A 16,848-nucleotide genomic window follows, 5' to 3' on the forward strand; every position below is an offset into this window, starting at 1 on the left:
CTCGCGCGCTCACAACAGCAACCACGCGGCGAGACCCCAGAACGGCACAAACTTACACGCCGCGGGCGCGTCCTTATCCAACTCCCCGATGAGAAACGCCTGCCACACCGAGAAGAACGCGATGTCCACGACGAACGCCAACGACACCCGGTCCGACGTCATGAGCTCGCCGAGAAACGCCGCTCTCTGCGCGAGGTCGCCGCCCACCTCCGGGTCCGCGCACAGCGCCCACCACACGGACAAGACCCCGACGAGCAGCCCGCTCGCGCCGAACGCTTTAGACAACAACCCTTTCTCCGCTTTCGTGACTTCCACCGGCCCGTCTGTCGTCGTCAATTTCGTCCGCTCCCACGCCGCGGGCGCCGGCGTGGCGAACCGCTGCGCCATGAACGGAAGCATCAACGCGTTCGTGAGGAACATCGCGCCGCCCCACACTTTCGTCGTGTCGATGTCGCGGCCTTTTCGATCCATCAGAAGCGGGGGGAGAAGCATGAAAATAAACGCCTCCGCGAAATTAAACACCCCGAGGGTCACCGGGTGCACCTGCGGCGCGGCGCCGAGGAGGTCGACGCCGAACTTGTTCAGCAGCGGCAAGACGAAGAAGAAATCCGTGGACTCGGCGATGACCTCGTTTAACGTCTCCGGCGCGACCGCCCACGCGGGCTCGCCCGGGAGGCCTTGCCACCCGGGAGGCGATAGGAGGAGGACGAACCAGTACGCCGCGCCCATCGCCGCGAGGGTCGCCGCGACGGGGATGTTCGCCTCCGTCGTCGTTGCGGCGGCGGCGGCTGCGTCGGCGGCGGCGCTCTCCGCCGCCGCGGTGGCCGCGGTCGCGTCGCCACCCCCACCCCCCGCGGCTCTCTTCTCTTTCTCCTTCTTCAGCTGTTCCTTCACGAGCGGCGCGACGAGCCGGATGATCGAGAACGACACGTCCCCGAGCTTCAGCGGCGACTCCACGACGTCTCGCGCGTACGCGAGCTTGCCTGTCGTCTCCGAGATTCGGTACAGGCTGGCGCCGCGCGCGTTCGGGAACGGCTCGCCCTCGAGCTCGACGTACCACGTCATCCCGACGGACTTCCCTCCGCCGTCCGTGCACTCGTCGATTATGAACAGCATGTCGTCCGGGATCCCGTCGCAGCTCTCTTCGAAGAGCTTCTTCACCGCGGCTTTCCCCTTGAACGGCGTCGGGAAGTTGAAGTCTTCGTACAAGATGTCGTCGTCCACGAACTCGAGCGCCGCGGCGACGTCTCTGCGGTTGATCGCGTCGTACATCCCTCGCACGACCGTCTCCGCGGTGGGCGTGGACGCGCTCGCGATCGTCGAAGAGCGGCGCGAGGGAGCCGCCGCCGATGCGCGGCCGACGGACGCGGAAGATCGATGAGGCACCAGCCGCGCGTGCCCACTCTTCGCGCTGGCGCGCGCGGACGCGGTCGCGCGCGCGACGACGCGCGTCGCGCTCGCGCTCGCGCGCGTCGCCGTTCGACGCCCGGCATTCAGACGCGGCGTCGCTCGCGCGGACGGCGCGGCCGTGGAGGTGAGCATGACGACGGGGCGCGACGACAGCGCGCGTTCGGTCAGTGCCAGGCCGGATGTCGGAGCTCGACGACGTCACCACCAACCGTCGTCGCCGCTCGTTTCGCCAGTCGAAAAAAGCAGATCTCCGTACGTAGTACATTTTCACACTGACTCGCATACAGATTCGAGGGTAGCGCGACGAGCGATCTCTCAGAGACGCGCTGTGATTGGCCAATCGCGTTTTCTGGCTAAGCGAGGGATGATGTGTCACCGCGACGCCGCCGTCGTCCGCCACTGCGAGCGCGCAAGCGACGCATCACCTCACATCGTCGCGTGAATCATGTCCGCTTTCGTCATGACCGCGTCGTCCGCGACCGCGAAAGTCACCGCGTCCTCGGCGAAGGGCAAGGTCGCGTCCACGAAGCAAAGGGCTTCCGTCGTTCCCTTCCGATCGCGCGTGAAGACGTCCGCGACGATGGAGGCCGCGACCGAGAACGCCGCGTCCTCGACCGCGTCCCAGAAGTACTACTTCTGCCTCGCGAACGCGGACTTCATGCTGAACGACGAGAACAACGAGCACTTCCCCGAGGTCCTCCGCGAACGCCGCCGATTCTACCGCGAGACGAACAAAGATCAGGACTTCTGGGTCGTCCCGAACCCGGCGTTCCTGGACGCGATGCCGGACGTCGCGAAGAAGGTGCGCCAGCCTTGCGTCGCGGTCGTCACCACGGACGAGGTGTGGAACAACTTCGTGAAGCTCCGCTTGGATCGCGTGTACAAGGGATGCGTGGAGGGGACCGCGGAGGAGTGCCTCGCGATGAAGTCGCCGATCGCCGCGGATGCGTTCCCGGCGCCGGACACGTCGAAGTGGACCGCGCCGTACGCCAAGTACGCGCCGGGCTGGTGGGAGGCGTTCTACCCGGGCAACGAGAACGCGTAACGTGATGTATGATGCACACATCCACATCGCGTGTGTCGTGCCGTGCGCGCATCGTCGATCGCGGACGGCGTCGGTCGTGCGCTCACTCGTTCGAGGCGGCCGAGAGAGGAGGAGAGGAGGTTGGCGGAGAGAGACGACGCGGCGCCGCGGAGGAAATATTCGCGGCGACGTGGGGTCTCGTCATACATATGATATTACGACAAGCTGGCTAGCAGACGGTTCTAATATACAAACGAGCGTCGATCGATCGCATCGCACTCTCTGTTGATGAACACTTGGGCTACTTTCCCTCCCTCCCCTCTCGTCGCTTAAAAGACCCGGTGTTGCGCGTACATCCCGACGACGACGGCGAGGAGCCACGCGCCCACCGTCCCGGTCGGGTTGGCCGCGAACGACACGATCGCCGGGCCGGGGCACATCCCCGCGAGCCCCCACCCCGCGCCGAACATCACGCCGCCTAAGAGGAGGTTCTTGTCGATGCCTCTGTTCTTCGGCGGCACGGAGAACTCCCTCGCGCAGTGCGGCTTCGTCTCGCTCTCGCTGCGCGCGAAGGCGGGAATCGCGAGCCCCATGGCGCCGCCCATGACGAGCATCAGGCTCGGGTCCCACGACGACGCCGTCGCGGATAAAAACCCGCTCACTTTCGCGGCGCGGCGCATTCCGCTGATGCTCAAGCCGAGCCCGAACACGAAGCCGCTGATGACTTCGGCGACGAGGCCCAAGGTGTCGTGGAAGTCCGTGTGCTCGCCGTCGTTTTTCTTCGCGTGCGCGCGCGCGAGCTGGCCGAGACCGAGAAACGACGCCGCCGCCGCGGCGATGATGTTCCCGTACCCGATCATCTCCTCCGCGCTCGGGAGCTTCATTCGATCGAGCGCGCTCGCGGGATTCACCCCGAGCGCGGCGTTCGTGTCGAAAAGCGTCGCGGCCGCGAACCCCGTCGCCATGAAGAGGACGGTGTACGCCATGGACCTCGGCGCGAACCGCGAGTTGCCGCAGATGCCGTGGCCGGACGTGCAGCCGTTCCCGAGGCCGCTGCCCGCGCCGACGAGGAGCCCCGCGACGACCGTGCGCGTCAGCCCCGCGGAGGGTTCCGCGACCTGGTCCGGGTTCATGTACGCGTCCGCGAGCCCGGAGCCGACGAGCCCGGCGAGGAACGCGAACCTCCATCTCGACGTGTCTCCGATGGTGACGAGGCCCTTGAACGATCCGGAGATGCCGAGGACTCGGCCGGTGAGGAGGAGCTTCCCGACGGTCGCGACGCCGAGAATAGCGCCGCCGATGAGCGCGTGCGCGGGTTCGAAGTGGAGGTGGACGGACATGACGACGACGACGACGACGACGGCGGGAGCGCGGCGAAGTATGACGCACGAACCAGATTCCGGTGACACACACTTCACGCGGTTCGGGCAAGTCCGATATCCGACAGCGCGCGCCCCCCTCGCGCGGCCGGCCAGCCGTAAAATGGCGGTCAACGGCTTTGCGCCGCGAGCCGCGGGCCCCGCGACCACTTCCACGGCGCTTCCGCGCGCACGGCGAGATGTCGACGCATAATGTGACCGGAAGAGGGTGCGTCTCGCCCTAGAACGCTCCCCCCGCGCTCGCGCGTCGTCCGCCGCGCCCCCGCGTCCGCGCGGAGACGACCGTTTTCTCGATTTCCCCGAGAGCACTCTGCGAGCGCCCGCCTCAGATGTCTCCATCCGTCCGCCTCCCTCGTCCTCCCCCGCGACGCTCCCAATGACGGTCTCCGCGACGCCACCGCCCATCGCGCAGGAGTCGATCGTCCCCGAGCGAGGGCACGAAGCGCTCGAGCACGTCCGCGAGCGCGCGCGCGCTCAACAAGACCGGCGGCGCGTCGTCCACGCGCGACGCGTCCCCGCTCGGGACGAACGGCGCGAGCGCGACGCGGTCGTCCGCGCGCTCCGCGGGGGGCGCGCCCGCGAAGCCGCCGTCGCAGATCTCGCAGGTGTTCTCGCACACCGGACGCTCGTCGTCGTTCGCGTCGACGTCTTCGTCCGTCGGCGCGGGCCCGGACCGCCTCTGCGCCGCGACCGAGCTCGCGGCTCGGTTCTGCGTCCACTGCCGCGGCGCGCACGTCGCCGGCGGGGTGAAGCACAAGGCGTACTACACCGTCCAGGACCGGTTCAAGGCGCTCTCGATGGACGTCACGGACCTGGCGCGGATGTACAAGGCCGCGACGTTGCCCGCGGAGAAGGACAGCGGCGCGTTCGGGGGCACGGACTGCCTCCGGTGGAAGACGACGGGTGGACCGGAGGATCCGGAGTTTGACCTCGAGCGGTGGCTGCCGCTCTTCGTCGACGGCGCGCGCGAGACGAAAGAGCCACTGCGTCTGTTGGGCGTCCAAGGCTCAAAGCAGATGCTGCGGTTACCTTCCGAGAGGATCATTCCTCTCGTCCCATCGCTCGTCGCGCCGCTCCGCAGAGGCTTGAACACGATGGACCCGATCTCCGTCGCCGCGATGTTGGACATTCTCCGGTTTCTCCTCACGCGGCACGAGGGCGCGTGCGACGCGTTGTTGAAGTGCGACGGATTCCGACGGATGCTCCCGGCGACGAACTTGATGCTGAACAATAAGACGCGCGTGCGGGTGGGGTACGATAACAAGCGCATCGGCGGCGACCAGCAGATGCTCAAGGATTTCATCCGCGAGGTGTTGTTGTTGATGTGCAAGCAAGGCGGGGACAAGGGACGGGCGCTGATTCGGTCGTACATGCCGTCGTTCTTCGAGTGAGCGACGCGACGTTCCTCGCGACGATGGACGATGATCGATGAACGCAGTGCGATGCGTGCGAACTAAACCCTAGAGATAAAGAATATCTACTGTACACGTGACTTCAGCGGTCGTCATCGAAGGTGCATCTGCAGCGTGGCGCGCGTGGCCTTCAACACGCGACACTCGATCGTCTCCCTGCCGAGCTTGACGTGCGCTTCGAAGCGATGACACCCGCTGAAGCCGTAGTACTTCCCGTCCACCTCTAAGACGTCGATCGGCTCTTGAAGCCCGACGTCCGCGATCGATTCCATGAGCCACTTCACCTTCTCCTGGTCGTTCGCGCGCGTCTTCCCGAGCGGTCGAGCGATCTGATCTATCCGAACCGTCTTGTACGATCTCCGCGCCTCGAGCTTCGCCTTGTGCGGGGACACCGGGAACGCGCTCTCCGCGCCGCCGTCGCTCTTCCTCGAGGCGGTCGCGGCGACGCGGACGACGACTCGGTGGATGGCGACGGGCGCGAACGCGCTCGCCATCGTCGACGCGCGCGAAGGGACTGACGCGACGAGCCGCTCACGTCATCACGTCGGTCGTGACGAAAAAGACTCGCGCGCGGTCGTCATCAGCGAAACATAACACCCCCGCGTTCGCACTCCATCCGCGCGCGGGCGCCGCGGGCGGCGATGTCGGGCACCGCGCCCAAGCAACACGAGCGCTCGCCGCTGCTCGCGAAGGATGGAACGATCCTACCCCTCGACGCGCCTCATTCGAAGCGACGGAACGTGCACTGGTTCGGGCTCGCGTTCATCATCCTCGGCGAGATCGCCGGGCAAGGCACGTTCACGCTCCCGAAGCAGATGAGCCGTCTCGGGTGGGTCCTCGGGACGATCACGTGCTTGGGATTCGTGGGATTGAACGCGCTGTCACTGCGCGTGATGCACGCGATGTCGACCAGGGTGGAGGGGGAGGGGTTCACGCGCACGGGCGACGTCGCGACGCGTCTCCTGGGCGAGCGCGGGGGGAAGATCGCGCGCGTCGTCGTGCAGCTGTACCTCTTCAGCCTCATCGCCGCGGACCTCAACGCCATGGGGAGATCGGTGATGAACTTCTGCTTCCACACGCGCGTGTGCATGCCCGTCGCGTCCGCGCTCGCGGTCGCGATGGCGCTGCCGTTCGCGCAGTTGAGGGCGTACGGCGACATCACGTTCATCGCGTCGTTATCCCTCCTCGCGCTCGCGCTCTGCGTCCTCCTCCTCGTCTTCGCGGACGACGCGGGCGCGCACATCGTGAAGACGTCCACGTCGCTGTCGCCGTCTAACGACGTCGCGGACGTGTTAACCGGGATCGGGGGGTTCTTCTTCGCCGCGGGCGGGGGGCAGTGCGCGTTCTTCGAGTACTTGTCGGAGATGGAGACGCCGGCGGATTACCTAAAGACGGTTTCGACGACGGCGCCCACTCTAATTGCGCTGTACTACGGCACCGCGTCGTACGTGTACTCCAAGTACGGCACCGGCGCGCCGGGGTTCTTGCTCGACATCCTACCGTTCGACGGGCACCGGTACGCGGGAAACGCGCTGTTCGTGTTCCACCTGATCGTGTCCTTCGTGATCCTCAACGCGGCGCTCTTGCGCGGATTCGTGACGCGCGACGTGACCGACAAGTCGTGGAGCGCGCGCGCGGAGTGGGCGACCATGTCCGTCGTCGTCCTCGGCGCCGCGTACGTCTTATGCAACAGCGTGAACCTCATCGAGAACCTCGTGGGGGCGATCGGGGCGCTGTTCCAGCCGGTCATCGTGATGTGTCTTCCCGCGACGTACGCGCTCGTCGCGATGAAAGGCGAACGCGGGAAACGCGCGGAGAGCGTTCGCGTCGCGTTGAAGTGCATGATCGCGTTGGGCGCGCTGCTCGTGCCGCTGCTCACCGCGGGGGCGCTCAGGACGACGATCGCGGACGCGAAGGACGTCGCCGCGCCGTTTTCGTGCGGGGTGTGCGTCACGAAGGCGTGCGCGGCGGCGGCGCGGTGAGGTTCGCGTCGGGGCCGGGCTCGGCGGCGAGGACGCCGGGGGGGGAGGGGGCTGGACGCGCGCGGCCGCGCGTGGGGACGTCCGCGGCGCGCTGCGACGGCGTGCGTTCGGGGGGAGTTCGTAGTTTAGGTATGTGTTGCTTAGGTATGTAGCGCGCGACGTGAGGTGAGGCGAGGCGGCGCGGCGCGCGGCGTCTCGTGAATGAACACAGCAGACTGGTGCGTGAAACTCGGGATTCATCGCTGTCGAGAAAAACACGTCTCGATCCCTAGGTCGCACTCGGTCGCGCGCGCGGCGTCTGCGCTGCCGCGATGGCGTTGAAACGCGGGGCGGTGGTCGAGATCGAGGCTTTAGCCTCCGGGGACGATGGCGACGGCCCGTTCGTGATTCACAATCCGCATCTCCCGAAGGGACGGTTCCCGTCGGGGACGACGTTCCAGGCGTGGACGCGCGACGCGCCGTCCGATGACGACGATTCCGCGAATAGACGCGCCGAGGACGTCATCGTCCGCGGGAGGACCGACGGCGTGGATTACGTCGGGAAGAACTTCCTCGAGGAGAAGCCTCGCGAGGCGGACCCGTGCCACATGCCCACGGACGCGTGCGTGTACTTCGTCGCGCGCGTGAGGAAGCTGTCCGGAAATGATGTCGGCGGCGGCGGCGGCGGCGGCGTCGGCGCGGGCGCGACGCACGCGATGGCGATCGCCCCCGTGGCCGGCGGCGCGATATTCCCCATCGAGACGCGATGCCACGCCCTGGAGTACGACCCCCCGGCGGTGACCGGCCCGGTCGAGGACATGGACGACCCGGAGACGCGCAGGATGGCGAGCGCGCGCCTGACCGCGGCGTTCTCGTCGCAGAAGCGCCAGCGAAAAGTCGCTCGCGTGCGCGCGGAACGCGCCGTCGACGCGTCCACGTTCGCGTCCTCCTCCGCGCTGCAAGACGCGCTCGCGGCCGCGACCGCGAACGAGATGAGCGCGAAGCAGCTCTCGGAGCTCGCGGGCGCGAATAGGAACATCCCGGGCCACGACGTGGACGCGACCAACCCGAGCGACGCGTTTCCGTTCGAGCTGTTCCCGCTGCTCGACCTGTTGGACCGGACGCGGTGGAAAGATCTCAGCGAGGCGTCGAAGAAGCCGTCGAAGATGAAAGAGCTCGAGGCGGACGGGCACTTCGACGCGTACACGCTGTCGTTGGTACCAAAAATCGCGGAGGGCACCGGGGTGCCCGGGGGCGATAAGCACGAGGAGAGCAGGCGGCGGAAACTCCGCGCCAAGTCGCTCGCGGCGTTGGACTTTTTGATCAAGTTTTACGTCCACAAGGGCGTCGTCGTCGAGCGCAGAGAGAAGAAGAGGAAGGGCGAGGAGGAGATCGAGATCGACAGCGCGGTCCCGAAGCCGTGGATATTGCTGTGGACGGACGAGAGCAAGGTGCACCCGTTCGTGCAGCGCGGCGTCGTGGACGCGTTCACGGAGCTTCAACGCTCGGAGGACGGGACGCTTCCGGGCGCGGACGAGGCGAAGCGGTACGTCCGACCGAAGAGGTCTAAGGACTTGCTGTGTATGCACGTCATCTTGATGGCGCTCCGCGTGTGCGACTGGACCCTCGACGTCACCGCGTTAGGGAAGAAGATGAAAGAGAGCTTGAAGGAGTTGATCCCGCACTGCAAGGAGCTCGGGTGTAAGTTGTCGAAGGAGGGGACGGCGAAGACGGGGGGGGTGACGACGTTCGCGACGCTGCCGCTGGACGGCACGAAGCGGCTCGGGGATTTCTTGCCGGAGATTAAGCGACGGCCGCAGGCGGCGAAGAAGCGGGAGTGATCCTCTCGAGAGCACGGACGAGCGTAGATTAGGTACACGTAGCGGCGGCGTAATCTCAGAAAATGACGCACAGCAAGAGAGCGGCACGAGGCCATCCGACTGTTTAAAAAAAGCCTGGGCACGGCGGCCTCTTCCGCCATCCGACGACGCCCGGGGCACGCACGTCACTCCGCGGATCGATTCGAGGCACGAACGCGCCGGGGTCGCCGATCACCATGGCGAGCTCCTCGGACATCATTCTCCGCAGCGGCTCTCTGCTTAAAAAGTACGCGCCGCGCCCGCGCACCGCGACTCTTCCTTCCGTTGTGGCCATCGTTTTCGCCCTCGACTCTCGCTGACGCCGCCCCCACCCCGCCGTCGCCGTCGTGATCTCAGATACAGCCACTACCTCCCCGAGGAGAAGCATGGCACCGCGCCCGCGAGCAAGGACGCGGATTCGTACACGCAGATGCTGTACGGAATGAACAACCAGCTCGAAGATCTCATGGAGCGCGCGGAGGAGGCGAAGAAGGAGAAAAACCGCGCAGCGATCGCGACCGCGAACGCGGAGATTCGACGAGGGAAAAACTACCTTCGCGAGGAGCTCCCGAAGCTTCGGAAGCTCATGTCGAAGAAGAGCAAGGGGGTGACGGACGAGATGAGAGCGGAGCGCGAGCAGGAGGTCGCGGACTTTGAGTACAAGATCGAGTGCGTCCCCGACGGGGTGACGAAGGCGCCGCCGCCGCCGCCGCCGCGGCTCTCGGAGGGCGGCGGCGGCGCCGCGAGGCACGTCACCTTGGACATGGCGTCCATGGCGGAAAACCCGACGTTTAACATGGAGCACACGGAGGAATCGAGGGCGTTCAACAAGGAGTTTGAGAAGAGTAAAAAGATACAAGACGAGGGCTTGGACGAGATCTCGAAAGGGCTTCGCGTGCTGAAAAACTTGGGGGGGGAGATGGACGAGGAGATCAAGCGACAGGAGCCGATCATGGACACCATCGACACGAAGATGGACACCGTGACCGCGGAGATGAGGACCGCGAACGGCAGGCTCAAGTCGATCATCACGTCGATGCGGAGCACGCGGCACTTTTGCATCGACGTGACGCTCATCTTCATCATCCTCGGCGTCGCGCTGTACCTCGCCAACTCCTTCGGTTGAGCGACGGATAGCGCGACGGTGATAGCTTCTAGGATTTATTTACAGTACGTGTACCGCACGCGAGGAAGAGTGTGTTGCGTTTCGTTCGTCTCGTGTGTTTTACAGCGCGCGCGTGCGCGTCGCAGCCTAAAAAATGAAACATGCGTCAGTCTTCCTCCCCGTTCTTCTTCTCGTCCTCTCGTCCGTCCGTGATCGCGCCGTCGTCCTCACGCATGATCGTCGTCCCATCCCCCCCGTTTATTTATTTATTTTACCTTTCTCTGTTCTTTCTTTAAAGTTCGCGCGCGCGAGGCGACCGTTCGCTCAGTCGAGGTTCTTCGGCGACGGGTATTTCTTCTCCGGGGATTTCATCTCCTTCGCGGCGGCGGGCGGGTACATGCGGTCCATGATCGGCTTCACGTACGGCGCGGCGACGTTGCCAACCTTCGTGACGTACGGCCCCGCGACCTCGACAGCCTTGTTGTAGTACGGCGTACCAATCTCCACGGCGCGTGCGGCCACCGGCGTCGCCTTCTCCACCGCGGCGACGACGGCGGGGTACTTCAGAACCGTCTCGTACGCCGCCTTGACTCTCTCGAAGAGCTGCGCGTCGTCGATCTTCGCGCGCGCTTCCGCGATCGCGGCCGTGATGGCGCACGTGAGCTCCGTCGGGAGCTTCACCGCGCGCGCCTTGAGCGTCTCGAGCGTCGCTTCGATCTTCTTGAAGTACTCCTCGCGCATCGCGTTGAGTTCCTCTACCTTCCCGGGCGCGGCGGCGTAGACGTTCTTCGCGTACGCGACCGGCGCGGAGGGCGCGATGCGCGTGTCCCAGATGCTCTGGAGCATGCTCACCGCGGTGTCGACCTGACGGATGGGGTGGATTCGAACGGACGGGGGGAAGAGAAGACGTCGGTCCGCGGTTGTTCGTTTTTTTCCGCGATATTTTCGCGCCGGGCACTCGAGATCTCATCGCGACCGGGGGACGGATCGTTCGAAGGGCGCGCGCACCTTCTCGTCGACGGTGGTAATGTATCCGGGGTACTTCTCGGACACCTTGGACACGACCGGGGCGCCGTACGACTTGATGAGGTCCTCGATCTTCGTGATGGAGCCCTGCGAGAGAAGGAGCGCGACGCGGGGAAGAGGAGAAGATGAGAAGTTGAGGCGCGTTTCTCCAGAGAACGAACACAGCTGGCGAGATCTCGCGCGCGAACGGCGTCGCGCGCGTCGCGTCGCGCGCGGTATCGCGCGCGATCGCGCGGGCGAATTCAAGAAACGATCATGAACGTAAAGACGGACGCGCGGGAAGCAAACTCGCGCGCGACGTCGTCGCCGTTCCGCGCACCTTCAGCGCGTTCGTCTCCTTCGCGGAGGTGTAGTACCCGCACGCTTTCGCGAACGCGGTCGTGCCGGTGACGTAAGCGAACGAGTTCGCGGCCGCGGACTCGACGAACGCGAGGCGCTTGAGATCGGTGGGGGTCTGCGCGACGGCGGCCATGGTTGCTTTCGGCGGCGTTCTCTCTCGAGCGGAGGGAGCGCGCGTGGAATGACGCGCGACGGGCCGCGTCGAACGAAGTCGTTGGCTGTCGAGTTCGTCCTCGAAACGTCGCTCGGGGACACTCGTTCTGTCCGACGTGGACGCGGAGTCGGCGGAATTAGACCGTCGTCCTCGAGTTAAATGGCGGATTCGATGCGTGGCAGCGTGGTATCGAAAAGGAACAGACGGAAAAAAAATAAAGCTGCGCAGGACGACTCCGGCCGACAGATCGATCGCGCGGTCGCGGGGGACGATGCGGCTCACCCCGATCGCGCGAATGGCGCGGCTGGTGAACAACCACTCCAGCGTCGCCCCCGGGCTCGCGCCGGTGCTGAAACACCTCGCGGAGCGGCTCCCGGAGACGGACACGGTCACGCCAGGGCGGCTCGCGAAGACGCGCGGCGTGGCACGAGATTTCCGCGTCACGTTCGGCGCGTCCGGACCCGAGCTGAGCGGGTTCAAGCTCATCGCGCGGAAGGGGAAGTCCACGCAAGAGGTGTTCGTGACGTCGAAGCTGAGCCGGGAGGAGATGGAGGCTCACGTGGGGTGGTGCGTGAACAAAGTGCACGGGTGACGGACGAGCCGCGAAGACGAACGCGAATCGCTCTCGACACGCCGCGCTCCGCCGCTACCTCGTCGCGCCGTCGACGGGCACGCTCGGGTCCAGCACCCAGAGCGTGATCGCGTACCTCGCGTCCGCGCCGCCGCCGTCGCTACCACTACTCCTACCCAGCAGCGGCGTCACCTCGTGCGCGACCTCGCGGCTGTCGAAGATCACGAGCCGCCCGCCGCGCGGATCCACGTCGACGACTCTCCGCGACGGCTCGCCGCCGCCGCCGCCACCGCCGCCGCGGGACCGGTCGTCGTCGTCGACGACGACGTCGTGCAACCGCAGGCTGCCGCCTCGCGCGGCGGCGTCCCACGCGCTGTTGAGGTAGAGGATCGCGGTGTACGCGCGCGCGTTGACGTACCAGCCGGACTGTCGACGAACGAACGACGAAGGGAGAGGACGCGGATGGAACGGAACGGACGCGTCAGTCGGACGCGGCGCGTACCGGCCGTCGCGACGCCGCGGGTAGCGGGACGGACGGCCAAATAGAATTAGGGCCCTAGCTTTCGAGACGAGTGCACCGCGGGACGGGCAGACGCGCACCGGCGTGCGGACGTTATCGAGATGCCGCTCGTACTTCGCGCCGACGCCTCGGTACACCCCAAGCTGCGCGACGTTCGGGACGCGCAAGCGCGACTCGCGCGCGCTCGACAGCTGCGCCGCCGCCGCCGCCAGCGTCGCCACCGCCGCCTTCGCGAGCGGCGGCGCGGCGACGCCTCGCGCGCCGCCGCCCTCGACGCCGCCGCCGACGCCGCCGCGCCATTCTAGCCACGCGACCGCGTCGCTCCGACCGCCGTCGGCGCCTCTCTCCCGGAACATCGGCGTCATCGCGCGTCCGCCGTCCGCGTCGACGACCTCGCGGCGGAGCTCCTCGCGCGTCGCGCTCGCGACGTCGACGTCGAGGACGACGTCGACGACGACCCATCCGCGCTCGCGAAGCGCTCGCATCGCGTCCGGGGATAACGGCGGCTTCAGCGGGGGCGCCGCGGGCGCGGGCGGCGACGCCGCGGCGAGCACCGCGGCGGCGTCCTCGCCCTTCGTCGCGCCGCGCAGCTCCTCGTTCAGGACGACCGCGCCGTCTATCCATCGACCGACGACCGCGAGCTCCGCGTTCGCGCCCGCGGGCTTTCGCATCACGACCGCGCTGTTTAAGTCGATCACCCACGTGTTACCTTCGTCGTCCTTCTCGATGATCACGTTCTCGTCATCGTCCTCGGCCCCCGCCATCGCGGGCGGCGCGGCGCGCGGTAACAACTGACGTCTGACTGGACGCGAGCGTCCAAGTCACGCTGATGATTGAAGAGATCCCGTTTGCGTTTGAACGAGACGGGTCGTCCGCAGTCTCGCCCGCGCGTTCGGGGCACGCGCACCCCCCCGCCAACGCGGCGTATCGCCCCCGCGGCGTACGCGTAGTCATGGCGCCGATCGTTCTGGACGACGACAGCGACGATGACGTCCCGCTGTTCGCGCGCCCGCGCCCGCCGATCGCGAAAAAAGACGAGTCGTCGAGCAGCGAGCCGGAGTGGATGAACACGTTCAAGTCCCCGGTGCAGAAGATCGTGGACGACCTGAGCTCGGACGACGACGTCCCGTCCGCGGCGGCGATGCGGACCGCCGGGACCGCGGCGACGCCGAAGCCGGTCGAGCCGACGAAGGCGACGACGCCGCAGAAGACGACGATCAAATCCCCGCCCGCGCTCGCGGAGGAGGACGCGGACGACGACGACGACGACGACGACGTGAAGGTGGAGAAGGAGGTGAAAGCGGAGGAGACCAAGCCCGCGACTACTGCCACGGCTACTACCGCGGCGACGGCGAAGCCCGCGAAGATGCCCGGGGCCATGGGCGCGCCGACGCCGGACCGCATCGGGGAGATACCGCTGCTCATGCCGGCGACGGTGAACAGGAACAAAATCTTCTTCGAGTGCGAGGGCGCGGGCGAGTCAGTGGACTTGGAAGGCGACGTCGGCGTCGTCGGCCGCCTGCTCTCCGACCCGTCCGCGAAGTACACGTCCGGGGTGAAGGTCGACCTCAAGGGCGTGATCTACGACGCGAAGATCCTCCCCACGCCCGCGTCCATCGTCGTCCTTGCGGTGAATCAAACGGAAGCGAAGGTGGAGTGCATCGCGAACGATTACGTGCAACTGCGCAGAGACGTCACCGCGAACAACGTGGGAGGGACGTTAGAAGGGTACCTCGGCGTGGACAGTGACGACGACGATCAGCACGAGAGAGGACGCGCCGCGGCCGGGAACATGGCCGCGGCGGCGGTCAGGGGGATGGACGACGTCTCCGACGACGACGAGTTCGGCGGCGGCGGCGGCGGGAAAAAGAGGAAAGGCGCGCCCGCGGCGCAAAAGCTCGGCGCGGACGGGAAGAAGAAGAAAACCGCGGGCGGGGGCGCGGGGAGGAAGCCGGCGAAGAAGGCGAAGAAGGCGAAGGCGAAAGGGGGGAGGGGGAAAAAGAAGTAGGTTATCGATCGACGATTCGTGTTGCTCCGCGTTGACGTAGGCTGGCCGGCGGTCCCGAGAGAGGAAGTCTTTGGAAGAAATAAAACGCTTTCTCGCTGACTTGGCGAATTTACTATTCACGAACGTCACTCGTCCGCGCGCGCCGCTGACCTCACGCGCCCGCGACCTCATCGCATGGGGTTCTCCGTGATCATGGCCCTCGCGCTCCCGAGCTTCGGGCTGCTGAACTCTCGCCGAGGCGTGCACGGCCCGACCGCCGGCGGCGTCGGCGTCCCGTGGCGCGTCGGATCTCGTTCGTCGTCGGACTCGCCGACGCGTCAGAATCAGATCCGCCACCGGCGCGCGACGCGAAAGCCGACATCGCTCGACGCGCGCGCGTCCGCGCGCGATGACGCGGACGAAGAAACTCCACACGCAAAGCCCCTCGGCGTGCGCTTCACCGCCGCGACGCTCTCCGGCCTCCTCGCGGCGTCCCCCGTCGCGATGCCGCTCGCGCCGATGACGTCTTCGGAAACTTCGCCGAGAATGCAACAACAACGACGACCGACGTCTTCCGCGACGTCGGCGTTCGCGCCGCGGGTCTTGAACCGCGCGCTCACCGCGTCCGCGGCGGCGCCCGAGTTGATCGTCCCGTCCGGCGCGTCCACGGTCCTCGACCGCGAGGAGACGGACACGGTGAAGCTGTTCAAAGAAGCGACGCCGTCCGTGGTCTTCATCACCAACAAAGTCTTCGCGCGCGTCAACGCGTACTCGTTGGACTCCACGGAGATCCCGCGCGGCGCCGGGAGCGGGTTCGTGTGGGATACGAACGGTCACATCGTGACAAACTACCACGTCGTCAGAGGCGCGGACGACCTCGCGGTCGCGTTTCAAGGCGACACGACGCAGTACGACGCGACGTTGCTCGGATACGACGAAGACAAAGACGTCGCCGTGCTCTCGGTGAAGAAGCCGCCGACGACGTCGCCGCCGCCGATACCGCTCGGGCGGTCGTCGTCGTTACAGGTTGGCCAGAAAGTCTTCGCGATCGGAAACCCGTTCGGCTTAGACCACACGCTCACGACCGGGATCGTCAGCGGTTTGGGGAGGGAGCTCCCGAGCGGGAACACGGGGCGGCCGATCCTCAACGTCGTGCAGACCGACGCGGCGATCAACCCGGGGAACAGCGGCGGACCGTTACTGGATAGTAACGGTCGCCTCGTCGGCATCAACACCGCGATCGCGAGCACGAGCGGCAGCAGCAGCGGCGTCGGGTTCGCGCTGCCGATCGACTCCGTGAAAGGCATCGTCGAGCAGGTCATACAGTTTGGTAAGGTGACGCGACCCAACGTCGGCGTGGTGCTCGCGCCCGACGGCGCGTTGCGTCAGCTCCTCGGCTTCAACGCGGACAACACGGACGGCGTTCTGATCCTCGGCGTCGCGGATGGCAGCGCCGCGGCGATGGCGGGGATCAGAGGCACGACGCGGGACGTCGTCGACCCGTCGAAGGTTGTGTTGGGGGACGTGATCATCGGTTTCGACGACGCCGCCGTGAAGGACGCGTCGGATTTGTTTCGGGCGTTGGACGCGAGACGCGCGGGGGAGACGGTGACGCTGAAGGTGAGGAGGAACGGCGTCGGGGTCGTGGACGTGAAGGTGACGTTGGGGGAGAAGGTGACGAAGTTTGGCGTGTAGCGGTGGCGGGGTCGTGGGGGTCGGGCGCGAGCGTCGAAGACGCCGCGTCGTCGTCGACGACGAGTGAAATGAAAAAATAAAATTAATCCCACTTGCATCGGGGCCTCCGCCAGCCTCCTTTCTGTTCGCTTTCAGTTCTGTTCGATGCGTGACGCGAAACTCGAAAGATTCGCTGCCGCCGCCAACGGAAGGCATTCGCGCGGACGCACCACACGCGTGCTGTTCGTCGTCCCAAACGCGGTCGCGGTCGCTGCTGACGTCCCACGACCTCGGGCTTTCGCCCTCGCCCCAAACGCGGCCGGCGTTCGCGCGACGGGACGCGCGATCCACCCAACGCGTCGCCGATCGATCGAACGTTCGATCGACGCGGATCTCGATAGACGCGGATCTCTTCTGATCGAAGTTC

The 16,848-nt window shown here is 66.4% G+C and overlaps 11 protein-coding genes across 11 annotated transcripts; 7 read left to right on the forward strand and 4 right to left on the reverse strand.

Annotated features, from left to right (window-relative positions):
• Positions 1-9: 9 nt before the first annotated feature.
• On the reverse strand, positions 10-1,296 carry MICPUCDRAFT_4063 (uncharacterized protein; the record flags this gene model as incomplete). Its single annotated transcript, XM_003057254.2, has 2 exons — positions 10-807; positions 895-1,296. Coding segments are annotated over 2 exons (1,200 nt in total), but the record flags the coding sequence as incomplete, so codon positions are not given.
• Positions 1,297-1,990: 694 nt separating this feature from the next.
• MICPUCDRAFT_15141 (uncharacterized protein) lies at positions 1,991-2,455 on the forward strand (the record flags this gene model as incomplete). The annotated part of the gene is made up of 1 exon (XM_003056797.1): positions 1,991-2,455. One exon carries the CDS (start codon positions 1,991-1,993, stop codon positions 2,453-2,455), a length of 465 nt encoding a protein of 154 aa, XP_003056843.1.
• A 175-nt stretch (positions 2,456-2,630) lies between these two features.
• Positions 2,631-3,774, reverse strand: MICPUCDRAFT_56310 (uncharacterized protein; the record flags this gene model as incomplete). The annotated part of the gene is made up of 1 exon (XM_003057255.1): positions 2,631-3,774. The coding sequence occupies one exon, from the start codon at positions 3,772-3,774 to the stop codon at positions 2,764-2,766; it is 1,011 nt and encodes a 336-aa protein (XP_003057301.1). The 3' UTR covers positions 2,631-2,763.
• Positions 3,775-3,992: 218 nt separating this feature from the next.
• On the forward strand, positions 3,993-5,319 carry MICPUCDRAFT_62305 (uncharacterized protein; the record flags this gene model as incomplete). The annotated part of the gene is made up of 2 exons (XM_003056798.1): positions 3,993-4,021; positions 4,226-5,319. The coding sequence occupies 2 exons, from the start codon at positions 3,993-3,995 to the stop codon at positions 5,202-5,204; spliced, it is 1,008 nt and encodes a 335-aa protein (XP_003056844.1). The 3' UTR covers positions 5,205-5,319.
• MICPUCDRAFT_9111 (uncharacterized protein) lies at positions 5,318-5,563 on the reverse strand (the record flags this gene model as incomplete). The annotated part of the gene is made up of 1 exon (XM_003057256.2): positions 5,318-5,563. A coding segment is annotated over one exon (246 nt), but the record flags the coding sequence as incomplete, so codon positions are not given.
• Positions 5,564-5,848: 285 nt separating this feature from the next.
• Positions 5,849-7,268, forward strand: MICPUCDRAFT_49511 (amino Acid/Auxin permease family). The gene has a single exon (XM_003056799.1). The coding sequence runs from the start codon at positions 5,867-5,869 to the stop codon at positions 7,205-7,207; it is 1,341 nt and encodes a 446-aa protein (XP_003056845.1). The 5' UTR covers positions 5,849-5,866; the 3' UTR covers positions 7,208-7,268.
• A 250-nt stretch (positions 7,269-7,518) lies between these two features.
• On the forward strand, positions 7,519-9,027 carry MICPUCDRAFT_38768 (uncharacterized protein; the record flags this gene model as incomplete). Its single annotated transcript, XM_003056800.1, has 1 exon — positions 7,519-9,027. One exon carries the CDS (start codon positions 7,519-7,521, stop codon positions 9,025-9,027), a length of 1,509 nt encoding a protein of 502 aa, XP_003056846.1.
• A 147-nt stretch (positions 9,028-9,174) lies between these two features.
• MICPUCDRAFT_46719 (uncharacterized protein) lies at positions 9,175-10,171 on the forward strand (the record flags this gene model as incomplete). Its single annotated transcript, XM_003056801.1, has 2 exons — positions 9,175-9,292; positions 9,403-10,171. Exons 1-2 carry the CDS (start codon positions 9,243-9,245, stop codon positions 10,169-10,171), a joined length of 819 nt encoding a protein of 272 aa, XP_003056847.1. The 5' UTR covers positions 9,175-9,242.
• Positions 10,172-10,247: 76 nt separating this feature from the next.
• Positions 10,248-11,648, reverse strand: MICPUCDRAFT_56316 (uncharacterized protein; the record flags this gene model as incomplete). Its single annotated transcript, XM_003057257.1, has 3 exons — positions 10,248-11,014; positions 11,159-11,263; positions 11,496-11,648. 3 exons carry the CDS (start codon positions 11,646-11,648, stop codon positions 10,475-10,477), a joined length of 798 nt encoding a protein of 265 aa, XP_003057303.1. The 3' UTR covers positions 10,248-10,474.
• Positions 11,649-13,589: 1,941 nt separating this feature from the next.
• Positions 13,590-14,882, forward strand: MICPUCDRAFT_62312 (uncharacterized protein; the record flags this gene model as incomplete). Its single annotated transcript, XM_003056802.1, has 1 exon — positions 13,590-14,882. One exon carries the CDS (start codon positions 13,590-13,592, stop codon positions 14,766-14,768), a length of 1,179 nt encoding a protein of 392 aa, XP_003056848.1. The 3' UTR covers positions 14,769-14,882.
• A 78-nt stretch (positions 14,883-14,960) lies between these two features.
• MICPUCDRAFT_56320 (uncharacterized protein) lies at positions 14,961-16,538 on the forward strand (the record flags this gene model as incomplete). Its single annotated transcript, XM_003056803.1, has 1 exon — positions 14,961-16,538. One exon carries the CDS (start codon positions 14,961-14,963, stop codon positions 16,440-16,442), a length of 1,482 nt encoding a protein of 493 aa, XP_003056849.1. The 3' UTR covers positions 16,443-16,538.
• Positions 16,539-16,848: the final 310 nt, after the last annotated feature.

Source organism: Micromonas pusilla (assembly GCF_000151265.4).
Source record: "Micromonas pusilla CCMP1545 genomic scaffold MICPUCscaffold_3, whole genome shotgun sequence".
In the NCBI taxonomy this organism is placed as follows: domain Eukaryota; kingdom Viridiplantae; phylum Chlorophyta; class Mamiellophyceae; order Mamiellales; family Mamiellaceae; genus Micromonas; species Micromonas pusilla.